The sequence below is a fragment of the Oncorhynchus mykiss genome, chromosome 8 (assembly GCF_013265735.2).
Source record: "Oncorhynchus mykiss isolate Arlee chromosome 8, USDA_OmykA_1.1, whole genome shotgun sequence".
Classification (NCBI taxonomy): domain Eukaryota; kingdom Metazoa; phylum Chordata; class Actinopteri; order Salmoniformes; family Salmonidae; genus Oncorhynchus; species Oncorhynchus mykiss.
In genome coordinates, this window is record NC_048572.1 from 4,645,276 (window position 1) to 4,659,828 (window position 14,553).

At 44.6% G+C, this 14,553-nt stretch overlaps 1 protein-coding gene across 3 annotated transcripts in view; it reads left to right on the forward strand.

Annotated features, from left to right (window-relative positions):
• Positions 1-1,084: 1,084 nt before the first annotated feature.
• Positions 1,085-14,553, forward strand: part of LOC110515018 (jun dimerization protein 2) — a 25,758-nt gene continuing 12,289 nt past the window's right edge. The window contains exons 1-2 of one of the 3 annotated variants that reach the window (XM_036984597.1): positions 1,085-1,280; positions 3,772-3,825. Coding sequence is in view for 1 of the 3 variants with exons in the window: in XM_036984595.1 (XP_036840490.1) it covers positions 13,587-13,640 (54 nt within the window). In the remaining 2 variants the exon portion in view is untranslated. Of the gene's footprint in view, positions 1,281-3,771; positions 3,830-13,134; positions 13,641-14,553 lie in introns of those variants that run through there. The other 2 variants (XM_036984596.1, XM_036984595.1) reach the window with 2 other exon arrangements.

Consider the following 14,553-nt stretch of genomic DNA (forward strand, 5'->3'; position numbering starts at 1 on the left):
CTCTCTCTCTCTCTCAAAAAAACCCCACTCAGGACCCCATTGTGAAATGCCTCCAATCCACCTCGACTTGTCATCTGTGTTTGGAGAGAGACTGTGACGCATAGACCCGACCTTCCTCAGAACCCCCCCCCCCCCCCCCCTCCCCCCCTTCTCAGGAACTGGACGGTGAAACCAAATTAGAATCGCTAAAAAAAAACAGAGGAGGGGATATTTGTGGTAACGCAGCGGTTCAGATAGAAGCGCAGCTGCCTGTTCCTTCCAGGTGGACCACGGACGGTGGAGAGGGCATCATCATGATCTTGTTGGACTGGCTGTCTATCAATTCAAGTACCCACCCGTCTAATATATATTATCAAGAATGTCTAAATCAAGACCCAGACAGATACAATTTTTGCAAGTTTTTTAAGTCATGTCTTACATACAAGTACACTGTTCTTGATTGAGATTATAAGGGATAAATACTTCAGTAACTGATGCCAACAAAACATGGCGTATTTTATATTTGTAGTTCATCTGTTGATTACATTTACGTTGTATTTTGGCGACGCTTACAGTATCATAATTCATCTGAGAGAGCTGGCACACGGGGGTTAGTTCGCTAACTGTCAGACCATGCTCATGTCTCAGTCACTGTACAGGTAGACAGAGAAAAGTGAAAAAGACTCCGACTATAGGGAGCTACCACTGAGAGAAATGTTCAGAATTCCAGTACACCAAATAAGAGCAGCCTGTGCAACATACTGAACTGACTTCAAGATGAATTGACGGAGCATCCGATTACAACTCTAAATATATTAAATCGCTCTGTCGCTCTCGCGCTCTCCTTCTCTCTAGCACACGCGCGCGCGCGCACACACACACACACACACACACACACACACACACACACACACACACACACACACACACACTAACTTTATTTTGTTTATGCTTTTCACATTTATATTTATAAACAAATAAGACATGTATGTTTATAGCCACAACTTGGCGTGGATGCACTGGGTCTCTCCAGTTTCCAAAACAGGCATCTGTAAGTTTCCTCGCACCAGAATGTTGTGTGTGTTTTTTTTTTGGTTGCTAGGGGTGGAGCGTTTTATTCAGGCCTGCCTGTATTTCTATCCATGCGTCTGGGACAAGCAAGTTCCGCATTCCCGAACCCTCCCAGTTTTTACCGATGACTATTTAAACGGGCTGACGCAAGGACTTTTAATATCAAAACCTATATCCGATTCACAAGTTACGGACACGTTATATCACCGCAGATTTTGGACCTAATACAGGTAAATTAACCTATTAATTTACCATTTCTGGTTTAAGTTACTAAACTTAGACGAACTCGATTAACTGTTTAGACATTATTTACACATGTTAAACTTTTTCTAATAGGTTTTAACTTATGTTTTTGTGTTTCATGATTGTTTTTAAAATATTTTTTTTTTACAATTGTATTATTTTACAACAATGTTATTTGACTAGTTTCGGCTTGCGATAGTGTAATGCACTAGACTAGACGCATTATTACATCACTTATATTGTAACTTTTTCTCATGGATTTTGCACAACAACTCTTTGTTGTTTTTCTTGGTACAACGTCTTTGATCAAACGGTACAAAGTAGCGAATGAATGTCGCTTGCAGCGTGCCTTGAACACTACTATAGAATAGATTGTTACGATGTAAGGAGGCGGTGAAAGTTAATATCAACCACAAGCAGTCCCCGCTGCGAGGTACCAACGTTATGTAACATTAAGAGGGCTATACACGCGACATTTGTGGTGCTATCAGCGGTATTTAGAACAGAAAGCAGAATTGGGGGGAAATATTCTTTCGTATGAGGGGAGAACGTTTTGTTTTAGTTTTCTTGGTGATTTTATTTGTGTTTGAAAAAGAAGTATGTAAAATGTATAGTATTGTTTCACATTGCTTTTTAGGCTACAGTCGCAGACTAGCAGCCCACTCAAGTTCACACAGACAGGCTGACATTTCCGTTTATGCATTTAGAAGTTAAATGGAAACTCACTGCCATGCTCGTGGCTAATAGCTCGATTATATGTTTATGAATTAAATTATTATCATCCTCATCATCCCTCTTCTTCCTCATCTCCATCATCTTCATCATTTAGAAAGTTAATAATACATATACAGTAACAGTCAAAAGTTCAGACACACCGACTCATTCAAGGGTTTTTTCTTAATTTTTTGACTATTTTCCACATTGCAGAATAATAGTGAAGACCTCACAACTATGAAATAACACATTTGGAACCAAGACAGTGTAAAAGAAGTCTAAATATATTTTACATTCATCAAAGTAGCCACTCTTTGCCTTGATGACAGTTTTGCACAACCTAGGCATTCTCTCAACCAGGTAGTCACCTGGAATGCATTTCAATTAACAGTTGTGCCTTGTTAAAAGTTAATTTGTGGAATTTCTTTCTTTCCTTAATGCGTTTGAGCCAATCAGTTGTTTTGTGACAAGGTAGGGGTGGTATACAGAAGATAGCCCTATTTGGACAAAGACCAAGTCCATATTATGGCAAGAACAGCTCAAATAAGCAAAGATAAACAACAGTCCATCATTACTTTAAGACATGAAGGTCAGTCAATCTAGAACATTTCAATAACTTTGAAAGTTTCTCCAAGTGCAGTCGCAAAAACCATCAAGCGATATGATGAAACTGGCTCTCATGAGGACCGCCACAGGAAAGGAAGACCCAGAGTTACCTCTGTTGCAGAGGATACGTTCATTAGAGTTACCAGTCTTAGAAATTACAGCCCAAATAAATGCTTCACAGAGTTCAAGTAGCAGACACGTCTCAACATCAACTGTTTAGAGGAGACTGCGTGAATCAGGCCGTTATGATCGAATTGTTGCAAAGAAACCACGACTCAAGGACACTAATAAGAATAATATACTTGCTTGGACCAATAAACATCAGCAATGGGCATTAAACCGATGGAAATCTGTCCTTTGGTCTGATTTGTCCAAATTTTAAAATTTTGGTTCCAACCGCAGTGTCTTTGAGAGACGCAGAGTAGGTGAACGAATGATCTCTGCATGTGTGGTTCCCACCGGGAAGCTTGGAGGAGGAGGAGGTGTGATGGTGTGGGGGTGCATTGCTGGTGATACTGTCTGTGATTTATTTAGAATTCAAGGCACACTTAACCAGCATGGCTACCACAGCATTCTGCAGCGATACGTTGGCGCTTAGTGGGACTCTCATTTATTCTTCAACAGGACAATGATCCAAAACACACCTTCAGGCTGTGTAGGGGTTATTTGACCAAGGAGAGTGCTGCATCAGATGACCTGGCCTCCACAATCCCCCGACCTCAACCCAATTGAGATGGTTTGGGATGAGTTGGACCGCAGAGTGAAGGAAAAGCAGCCAACAAGTGCTCAGCATATGTGGGAACTCCTTCAAGACTGTTGGAAAAGCATTCCTCATGAAGCTGGTTGAGAGAATACCAAGAGTGTGCAAAGCTGTCATCAAGGCAAAGGGTGGCTACTTTGAAGAATCTAAAATATAATGTTATTTTTTAACACTTTTCTTTGGTTACTACATGATTCCATATGTGTTATTTCATAGTTTTGATGTCTTCACTATTATTCTACAATGTAGAAAATAGTAAAAAAATAAATTAAGAAAAACCCTTGAATGAGTAGGTGTGTCCAAACTTTTGACTGGTACTGTATATCTGAAGTATGTTTCTTCTGTTTTGAAACATGTTATATGAGTTAAAATAACTATTATTCATATCTTCTGAACAGTGTCTAAAACATACCACCACCACCACCACCAGAAGGGGATTGCAAGTCCAACTTGTGAGTAAGTAGCCTATTCCATTATCATCGTCTTTAAGGAAATGATCCATCTGCTCCTTGTGAGATAACCTGTGTGTAATTACAGTGTGTTATAAGAGTCTGTTTACATTGGAGTTTTAGAGTTTACATTGCCTGGTTTCACAATGTTTTACGTGGTTGTTGGTGTTCCATCAGTGAAAGAAACTGGAAACAGCCTCAGTCACGGGATGCGTCTGAAATGGCACCCTGTTCCCTATCTCTCTCCCCCTATTCCGAAGGGAGCACCTATTCTCTATCTCTCTCCCCCTATTCCGAAGGGAGCACCCTATTCCCTATCTCTCTCCCCCTATTCCGAAGGGAGCACCCTATTCTCTATCTCTCTCCCCCTATTCCGAAGGGAGCACCCTATTCCCTATCTCTCTCCCCCTATTCCGAAGGGAGCACCCTATTCCCTATCTCTCTCTCCCTATTCCGAAGGGAGCACCCTATTCCCTATCTCTCTCCCCCTATTCCAAAGGGAGACCCTATTCCCTATATAGCACCCGATTCCCTATATAGCACTCGATTCCCTATATAGCACTCGATTCCCTATATAGCACCCGATTCCCTATATAGCACCCGATTCCCTATTTAGCACTCTATACCTTAATATAACTCTGTTTACCTTAATATAACTCCCTATACCTTAATATAACACCCTATACCTTAATATAACACCCTATACCTTAATATAGTACCCTATACCCTAATATAGCACCCTATACCCTTAGTCTGGTTAGGTTTACATCAATACCACCATCAATACCCCGGCCTAACTGCCCCCAGACTCTTCTACCATCAATACCCCGGCCTATCAGCCCCAGGCTCTTCTACCATCAATACCCCGGCCTATCAGCCCCAGACTCTTCTACCATCAATACCCCGGCCTATCAGCCCCAGACTCTTCTACCATCAATACCCCGGCCTATCAGCCACAGACTCTTCTACCATTAATACCCCGACCTAACAGCCCCAGAGTCTTCTACCATCAATACCCCGACCTAACAGCCCCAACTTAACCCCTGCTCTATTCTAACAACTCATTCCTTTGAATGAGTGTGTACAATTGAAAGAGTGTATGCCTTGTCTTAGTATGTGTACAGTATATATTAATTAGAGAGTGTTTCTATGAGTGTTTGTCTATATGCATGTCTATGAGTGTGTGTTGAGGGGTTTAAATGCCCCACTGTCTGCCTGTCTGCCTGCCTGCCTGCCCGGGTATATTGAACACTGCTGTGGATAAATGGGGAGGGTTGGCGAGCCGACAAGCTACTAGGGCCGACGGGACCCGGACTGAACATCCCTCTCTCTCTCTCTCTCTCTCTCTCTCTCTCTCTCTCTGTCTCTCTCTCTCTCTCTCTGTCTCTCTTTCTATCGCTGTCTCTCTCTCTCTCTCTCTCTCTCTCTCTGTCTCTCTCTCTCTCTCTCTGTCTCTCTTTCTATCGCTGTCTCTCTCTCTCTCTCTCTCTCTCTCTGTCTCTCTCTCTCTCTCTCTGTCTCTCTTTCTATCGCTGTCTCTCTCTCTCTCTCTCTGTCTCTCTCTCTCTCTCTGTCTCTCTTTCTATCGCTCTCTCTCTCTCTCTCTCTCTCTCTCTCTCTCTCTCTCGCTCTCTCTCTCTCTCTCTCTCTCTCTCTCTCTCTCTCGCTCTCTCTCTCTCGCTCTCTCTCTCTCTCTCTCTCTCTCTCTCTGTCTCTCTTTCTATCGCTGTCTCTCTTCCTCTCGGTCTCACACTCTCTGTCTCTCTCTCTTTCTTTCTCTGTCTCTCCTCCTCTCGGTCTCTCTCTCTCTCTCTCTTTCTCTCTCTCTGTCTGTCTCTCTCTCTGGGTTTATTTTAAGTAGAAATGCCTTCCAGTGCCTTTCTCTTGGGAGAGATGGTTGCCAGGCTGCCTGCCTGCGTCCTCCCTGCTCCCTCCCCTACATTAATGCATTGCAGCTATCCACACAACAACTAAACCTAGCTAACAGCTAGCCACACAACAACGAGACCTAGTTAACAGCTATCCACACAACTACTACACCTAGTTAACAGCTAGCCACACAACAACTAGACCTAGCTAACAGCTATCCACACAACAACTAGACCTAGCTAACAGCTATCCACACAACAACTAGACCTAGTTAACAGCTACCCACACAACAACTAGACCTAGTTAACAGCTATCCACACAACTGGACCTAGCTAACAGCTGCCACACAACAACTAGACCTAGTTAACAGCTATCCACACAACAACTAGACCTAGTTAACAGCTATCCACACAACAACTAGACCTAGTTAACAGCTATCCACACAACTGGACCTAGCTAACAGCTAGCCACACAACAACTAGACCTAGTTAACAGCTATCCACACAACAACTAGACCTAGTTAACAGCTATCCACACAACAACTAGACCTAGTTAACAGCTTGCCACACAACAACTAGACCTAGCTAACAGCTACCCACACAACAACTAGACCTAGTTAACAGCTATCCACACAACAACTAGACCTAGCTAACAGCTACCCACACAACAACTAGACCTAGTTAACAGCTATCCACACAACAACTAGACCTAGCTAACAGCTACCCACACAACAAATAGACCTAGCAAACAGCTACCCACACAACAACTAAACCTAGCTAACAGCTACCCACACAACAACTAGACCTAGCTAACAGCTACCCACACAACAACTAGACCTAGCTAACAGCTACCCACACAACAAATAGACCTAGCTAACAGCTATCCACACAACAAATAGACCTAGCTAACAGCTATCCACACAACAACTAGAGTAGGAGCAGATCCTTGCCTAGTGCTATAGGTACATGGCAGTGTGTTTTCTTAGTCTCTTAAGTCAATCCACATGTCATGTATAAACATTGGACGGAGGCTGAGACGTTTCTAACCTAGATGGACAGTATGGAAGTGCACACCCAGAAGTGAAAGGGTGTAACCTAAAAAAAATAAAGAAACATTTTTAAATGTATGCAGTCGCTGGAACAAACGTATTTTATAGAAAAAGACAGAAAGCCATTGAGAGGTCATGAAACGCCCCGAGACAGAAGCAACAGTCAGAGAACTATATCACTTCCAGATGTCACAATTCTTTTGTGAAGCGAAACAAATTATATCTCCCTCTCCAACAGCGATTTATATATTATGTATATATATATATTTACACATGCTGCTATTGTGTTGTGACATTATCTGATGTGTGACTATGGCAGTGTCCCAATCGGCACCCTCTATTCACCTACATATTGCACTACAGGTCACATAGGGCTGGTCAAAGAAAGGCCCCATAGGGCCCTAGTCAAGAAAAGGCCCCATAGGGCCCTGGTTAAGAAAAGGCCCCATAGGGCCCTGGTTAAGAAAAGGCCCCATAGGGCCCTGGGTAAGAGTAGTTCACTATGTGAGAATAGGGTGCCATTTTTGGACTTAGACATTGACTTATGTTTGCTGTAACTGACCACACCACTCTGGTTAGAGAGGGGAGGAGGAGGAGAGAGGAGAGGAAGGGAGAGGAGAGGAGGGGAGAGGAAGGGAGAAGAGAGGAGGAGAGGAGAGGAAGGGAGAGGAGAGGAAGGGAGAGGAGGAGGAGAGGAGAGGAGGAGGAGAGGAGGAGGAGAGGAGGAGGAGGAGAGGAAGGGAGAGGAGAGGAGGAGGAGAGGAAGGGAGAGGAGAGGAAGGGAGAGGAGAGGAGAGGGAGAGGAGAGGAGGAGAGGAGGAGGAGGAGAGAGGAGGAGAGGAGAGAGGAGAGGGGAGGAGAGGAGAGAGGAGAGGAAGGGAGAGGAGAGGAAGGGAGAGGAGAGGAGGAGGAGAGGAGGAGGAGAGAGGAGAGGAGGGGAGGAGAGAGGAGAGGAAGGGTGAGGAGAGGAAGGGAGAGGAGAGGGGAGGAGGAGGAGAGAGGAGAGGAAGGGAAGGGAGAGGAGAGGAGGGGAGGAGGGGAGGGGGAGAGGAGGAGGAGGGGAGAGAGGAGGGGAGAGGAGGAGGGAAGGAGGAGAAGAAGGGAGAGGAGAGGAAGGGAGAGGAGGTGAGGAGGAGGGGAGAAAGGAGGGGAGGAGGAGGTGAGGAGGAGAGGAGGAGGGGAGGGGAGAGGAGAGGAGAGGAGAGGCGAGGAAGGGAGGGGAGGGGAGGGGAGAGGAGAGGAGGGGAGGGGAGGAGGGGGGAGGAGGGGAGAGGGGAGAGGGGAGAGGAGAGGCTGTTGGCCAATGTTTCGCTAGCTGTTGGCCAATGTGTTAATTTCTAGCATTGCTGGAAAAGCCAAGGTTATGTGGTATAGGCGTACAGGGAACTCCATGCATTCTTGTACTGCAGCGCCTTGGTTCTGGTTAGTTCATACTTGAATGCAGCTCCTCCGTGGTTATTAACGGATGCTGGATGGATGATCACCCTGGATGATGATGGATGATCACCCTGGATGATGATGGATGATCACCCTGGATGATGAATGATGGATGATCACCCTGGATGATGAATGATAGATGATCACCCTGGACGATGAAGTACCTATCTTGGATATTAACCCATCCTGAAGTCTCTTACATGATGTCATCATGATCTGTTCCAGACATTTACACTATAATTAATAATACCAATCCCTTCTACCTCCCTACCACATAGCCAGGCTAACATTTGGTTAATGATAGCTAATGATAGCTAATGATAGCTAATGATATCTAATGATATCTAATGATAGCTAATGATAGCTAATGATAAGCTAATGATATCTAATGATAGCTAGCTAACGACTGTCATAGCCTCAGATTCATTGATGTTGTTGGGGGTTCTTTCCCCTCTTCATTGATATACAGTAGCCTGGTCGCAGAACGGTTTGCGCCGTCTTGACAACTCATACGTGGCAATACAAACAGGTCTGGGATCAGGCTTAAATTTGGTAATGAATATTATGGAAATGTTTAGTCATAGTGAACACGTTTTTTGAGAGGCTGGTTTCTCAACGCTGGGCCTGCCAGAGGAAGGGAGCATGCTGAGTGCACATCAAGCCTGATGAGGCCGTTAGAAGAAGGAGAAATGAAAGCGGTGGGCTGAGATCCTGTTTTCTCTTCTCACACGTTTCTATGAGTTGAATGACTCAATATGAACAGCAGCAGAGCAGATAAGAGCAGAGAACAGCACTACACTACACTGTCCTACACGACACTGTCCTACACTGCCCTACACTACACGGTCCTACACTACACTGTCCTACATTACACTACGCTGCCCTACACTACACTACACTGTCCTACACTACACTGTCCTACATTACACTACACTACACTGTCCTACACTACACTACACTGTCCTACATTACACTACACTGCCCTACACTACACTACACTACACTGTCCTACACTGCACTACACTGTCCTACACTACACTGTCCTACACTGCCCTACACTACACTGTCCTACTGTACACTACACGGTCCTACACTACACTACACTGTCCTACACTGCCCTACACTACACTGTCCTACAGTACACTACACGGTCCTACACTACACTACACTGTCCTACATTAAACTACACTGCCCTACACTACACTACACTACACTACACTGTCCTACACTACACTGTCCTACATTACACTACACTGTCCTACATTACACTACACTGCCCTACACTACACTACACTGTCCTACACTACACTGTCCTACATTACACTACACTGTCCTACATTACACTACACTGCCCTACACTACACTACACTGTCCTACACTACACTACACTACACTGTCCTACACTGCAGTACACTATCCTGCATTACACTACACTGTCCTACACTATACTGTCCTACACTACACTGTCCTACACTACACTGTCCTACAGTACACTACACTGTCCTACACTACACTACACTGTCCTACATTACACTACACTACACTGTCCTACATTACACTACACTGCCCTACACTACACTGTCCTACACTGCCCTACACTACACTGTCCTACACTGCCCTACACTACACTGTCCTACAGTACACTACACTGTCCTACAGTACACTACACTGTCCTACATTACACTACACTACACTGTCCTACACTACACTACACTGTCCTACACTACACTACACTGTCCTACACTACACTACACTGTCCTACACTACACTGTCCTACACTACACTGTCCTACATTACACTACACTGTCCTACACTACACTACACTGTCCTACACTACACTGTCCTACACTACACTACACTGTCCTACACTACACTGTCCTACATTACACTACACTGTCCTACACTACACTACACTGTCCTACACTACACTACACTGTCCTACACTACACTGTCCTACACTACACTACACTGTCCTACACTACACTGTCCTACATTACACTACACTGTCCTACACTACACTACACTGTCCTACACTACACTGTCCTACATTACACTACACTGTCCTACACTGCACTACACTGTCCTACACTACACTGCCCTACACTACACTACACTGTCCTACATTACACTACACTGTTCTACACTGCACTACACTATCCTGCATTACACTACACTGTCCTACACTACACTGTCCTACATTACACTACACTGTCCTACATTACACTACACTGTCCTACACTGCACTACACTATCCTGCATTACACTACACTGTCCTACACTACACTGTTCTACACTACACTACACTGTCCTACACTACACTACACTGTCTTACATTACACTACACTGTCCTACACTACACTACACTGTCCTACACTACACTGTCCTACATTACACTACACTGCCCTTCCTACACTACACTGTCCTCCACTACACTACACTACACTGTCCTACACTACACTACACAGTCCTACACTACACTACACTGTCCTACACTACACTACACAGTCCTACACTATACTGTCCTACACTACACTGTCCTACATTACACTACACTGCCCTACACTACACTACACTGTCCTACACTACACTACACAGTCCTACACTATACTATCCTACACTACACTGTCCTACATTACACTACACTGCCCTACATTACACTACACTGTCCTACACTACACTGTCCTACATTACACTACACTGCCCTTCCTACACTACACTGTCCTCCACTACATTACACTACACTGTCCTACATTACACTACACTGCCCTACACTACACTACACTGTCCTACACTACACTGTCCTACATTACACTACACTGTCCTACACTACACTACACTGTCCTACACTACACTGTCCTATATTACACTACACTGCCCTACACTACACTACACTGTCCTACACTACACTGTCCTACATTACACTACACTGTCCTACATTACACTACACAGCCCTACACTACACTACACTGTCCTATATTACACTACACTGCCCTACACTACACTACACTGTCCTATATTACACTACACTGTCCTACACTACACTACACAGTCCTACACTACACTACACTGTCCTACACTACACAATGATCTATTTAACCAATAAGATCAGAGGGGGTGGTGGGTGGTGGTATATGGCCAATATACCACGGCTAAGGGCTGTTAGGCACGATGCAACATGGCGTACAGCCCTTAACTGTGGTATGTTGGTCATATACCACCAACCCCCCCCAAGGTGCCTTATTGCTGTCATAAACCGGTTACCAAGGTAATAAGAGCAGTAAACAAGTCATTTGTGTATACACTATTCAGGACTCGAACGACACAATTTATATTAATCTTGACATACAAGTTGACATACAGTTGACATACAAGTTATCATACAAGTTATCATATTTGTACATTTTGTAGAGAAGTGTTGATTCATTGAAGTGAAGTGTTTAAACTTGTTTTAAATGTTAAACTATTATTCAAGCTGAACTAGTGCCAATGTTGACTAATTACAGTGGTTCTGTCTGTATTCTTTTTTTAAATTTAACCTTTATTTAAACTAGGCAAGTCAGTTTAAGAACAAATTCTTATTTTCAACGACGGCCCAGGAACAGTGGGTTAACTGGTCTAGGAACAGTGGGTTAACTGGTCTAGGAACAGTGGGTTAACTGGTCTAGGAACAGTGGGTTAACTGGTCTGGGAACAGTGGGTTAACTGGTCTAGGAACAGTGGGTTAACTGGTCTAGGAACAGTGGGTTAACTGGTCTAGGAACAGTGGGTTAACTGGTCTAGGAACAGTGGGTTAACTGGTCTAGGAACAGTGGGTTAACTGTCTTGTTCATGGGGCAGAACGACAGATTTGTACCTTGTCAGCTCGGGGATTCGATCCAGAAACCTTTTGGTTACTGGCTCAACGCTCTGACCACTAGGCTACCCTGCTGCCCTAAAAGACAGATAGTGTTGTATTCTCAAAACAACATTTTCATTTTGTCTAGTTGTAAGATGAGAAATCTATTTGATTTGATTGTCACTCTTTCTCAGTATATCAGCTATCTGAACCCATTCTGTTGCTCATCATATAGCATGCATCACCAATGAGGCATTATGTACATGTTGAGCTAATGTTGTCAATTTAAAGTTTTATCAGTAGACAAAGTATTCCAGATTCCAGATTTTGTACATTCCTTTTAAGTTCTGACATATAAAAGGGTTTAGTACAAATCCAACCCTTGCAATTTAGGTACGGTATGAAAATAAGGAGATGACAATTAGGCTATAGGAGATGAGCATTCCAGTTAACATATATTATGAGGTAAATGTTATTTTATTATTTTTTTTTAGCAATGTTGCTTGCAAAAAGGTTGCAGTTGTTCCCATAGTAGATAGTAGACCAGGGGTATTCAACTCTGACCCTACCAGGTCCAGAGCCTGATGGTTCTCTGTTCTACCTGATCATTAATTACATCCACCTGGTGACCCAGGTTTAAATCAGTCCCCGATTGGAGGGGAATCCCCTACCTGATGTCCCAGGTCTAAATCAGTCCCTGATTAGAGGGGAATCACCCACCTGGTGTCCCAGGTCTAAATCAGTCCCTGATTAGAGGGGAATCCCCCACCTGGTGTCCCAGGTCTAAATCAGGCCCTGATTAGAGGGGAATCACCCACCTGGTGTCCCAGGTCTAAATCAGTCCCTGATTAGAGGGGAATCACCCACCTGGTGTCCCAGGTCTAAATCAGTCCCTGATTAGAGGGGAATCACCCACCTGGTGTCCCAGGTCTAAATCAGTCCCTGATTAGAGGGGGACATTTTTTTTTTTAAAGGAGTGGAAATCACTTCGAGGTCCAGAGTTGAGGGGAGATTTCTTTTTTTGTACTTATTTAATTGAACCTTTAATTTAACTTGGCAAGTCAGTTACGAACAAATTCTTATCTTCAATGACGGCCTAGGAACAGTGGGTTTAACTGCCTTGTTCAGGGGAAGAACGACACATTTTGACCTTGTCAGCTCGGGGATTCGCTCTAACCACAACGCTCTAACCACTAGGCTACCTGCCGCCCCAGATAGACAGTGCATGGTTGCTCTATGTCGGCCTACCACTGACCCTGTATAAGCTAGATACTGGGCTCACAGCCAAACCTTTTTAAGTCAATAATATGCTGTTTTTATTAAGATGTTGGCTTTTATAATTGTGAGGTAAAATTGAACTAGCTAGTAGCTAACAGTAGCTAGTTGTACCTAAGTAGTTTACAAGATTAGCTGACTTTTCTCAAAACGACCCTCGTTGTGACTAGCTGCTTCCTGTCACTGGTGCCGTTCCTTATTACACTGTAGCTCCTACGACACTCATTTGGTGTCCCAAGCAAAAGGCATTTTATTGGTTTGACGTGTTGTGAGGTTGAGTTCCCAACCTTTCTTCAGCTGATGTCTGCCATGGGAAGCGACGAGGCTAATCAACGTGAGGTACAGACTGACCAGGTGAATCCAGGTGAAAGATATGATCCCTTAATGATGTCACTTGTTAAATCCACTTCAGTCAGTGTCGATGAAACGGGAGGAGACGGGGTTAAATAATTATTTTTATGCCTTGAGACAATTGAGAAATCGATTGAGTATGTGTGCCATTCAGAGGGTGAATGGGCAAGACCAAATATTGGAATGTCTTTGAACGGGGTATGGGTGTATGTGCCTGGCATATTGGTTTGAGTGTGCCAAGAACTGCAACGCTGCTGGGTTTTTCAACAGTTTCCCGTGTGTATCAAGAAAGGCCCACCACCCAAAGGACATGTAACCAATTTAACAAATCTGTGGGAAGCATTGGAGTCACCATGGGCCAGCATCCCTGTGGAATTCTTTCCACACCTTGTAGAGTTCATGCCCTGACGACTGGTACATGTGCCTGACTGCACACACACTTACGTATGCAGGCAGACAGACAGGCAGGCAGGCAGGCAGGCAGACAGACAGGCAGGCAGGCAGGCAGGCAGGCAGACAGGCACACAGGCAGGCACGCTCACGCACACACATACACACACCCACGTGTCATATTTGATTGATCTTGTGCGTGTGCTCGCAGGACAGGACCTGCCTTGAGTGCAGTTCTATTTCCTAACTAATACATGCCATTTCCTCTCACACCCGGACTGTGCTGTGTGTTTGGCTTCTCCTGAGGCCACTTCCACTAGGCAGTGCAGTGCCCTGCCCTGTTCTGCTCTACTCTACCCTGCTCTGCTCGACCCGGCCCTGTTCTGCTCTGCCCTGCTCTACCCTGTTCTGCTCTACCCTGTTCTGCTCTGCCCTGTTCTGCTCTGCCCTGTTCTGCTCTACCCTGTTCTGCTCTACCCTGTTCTGCTCTGCTCTACCCTGTTCTGCTCTGCCCTGCTCTACCCTG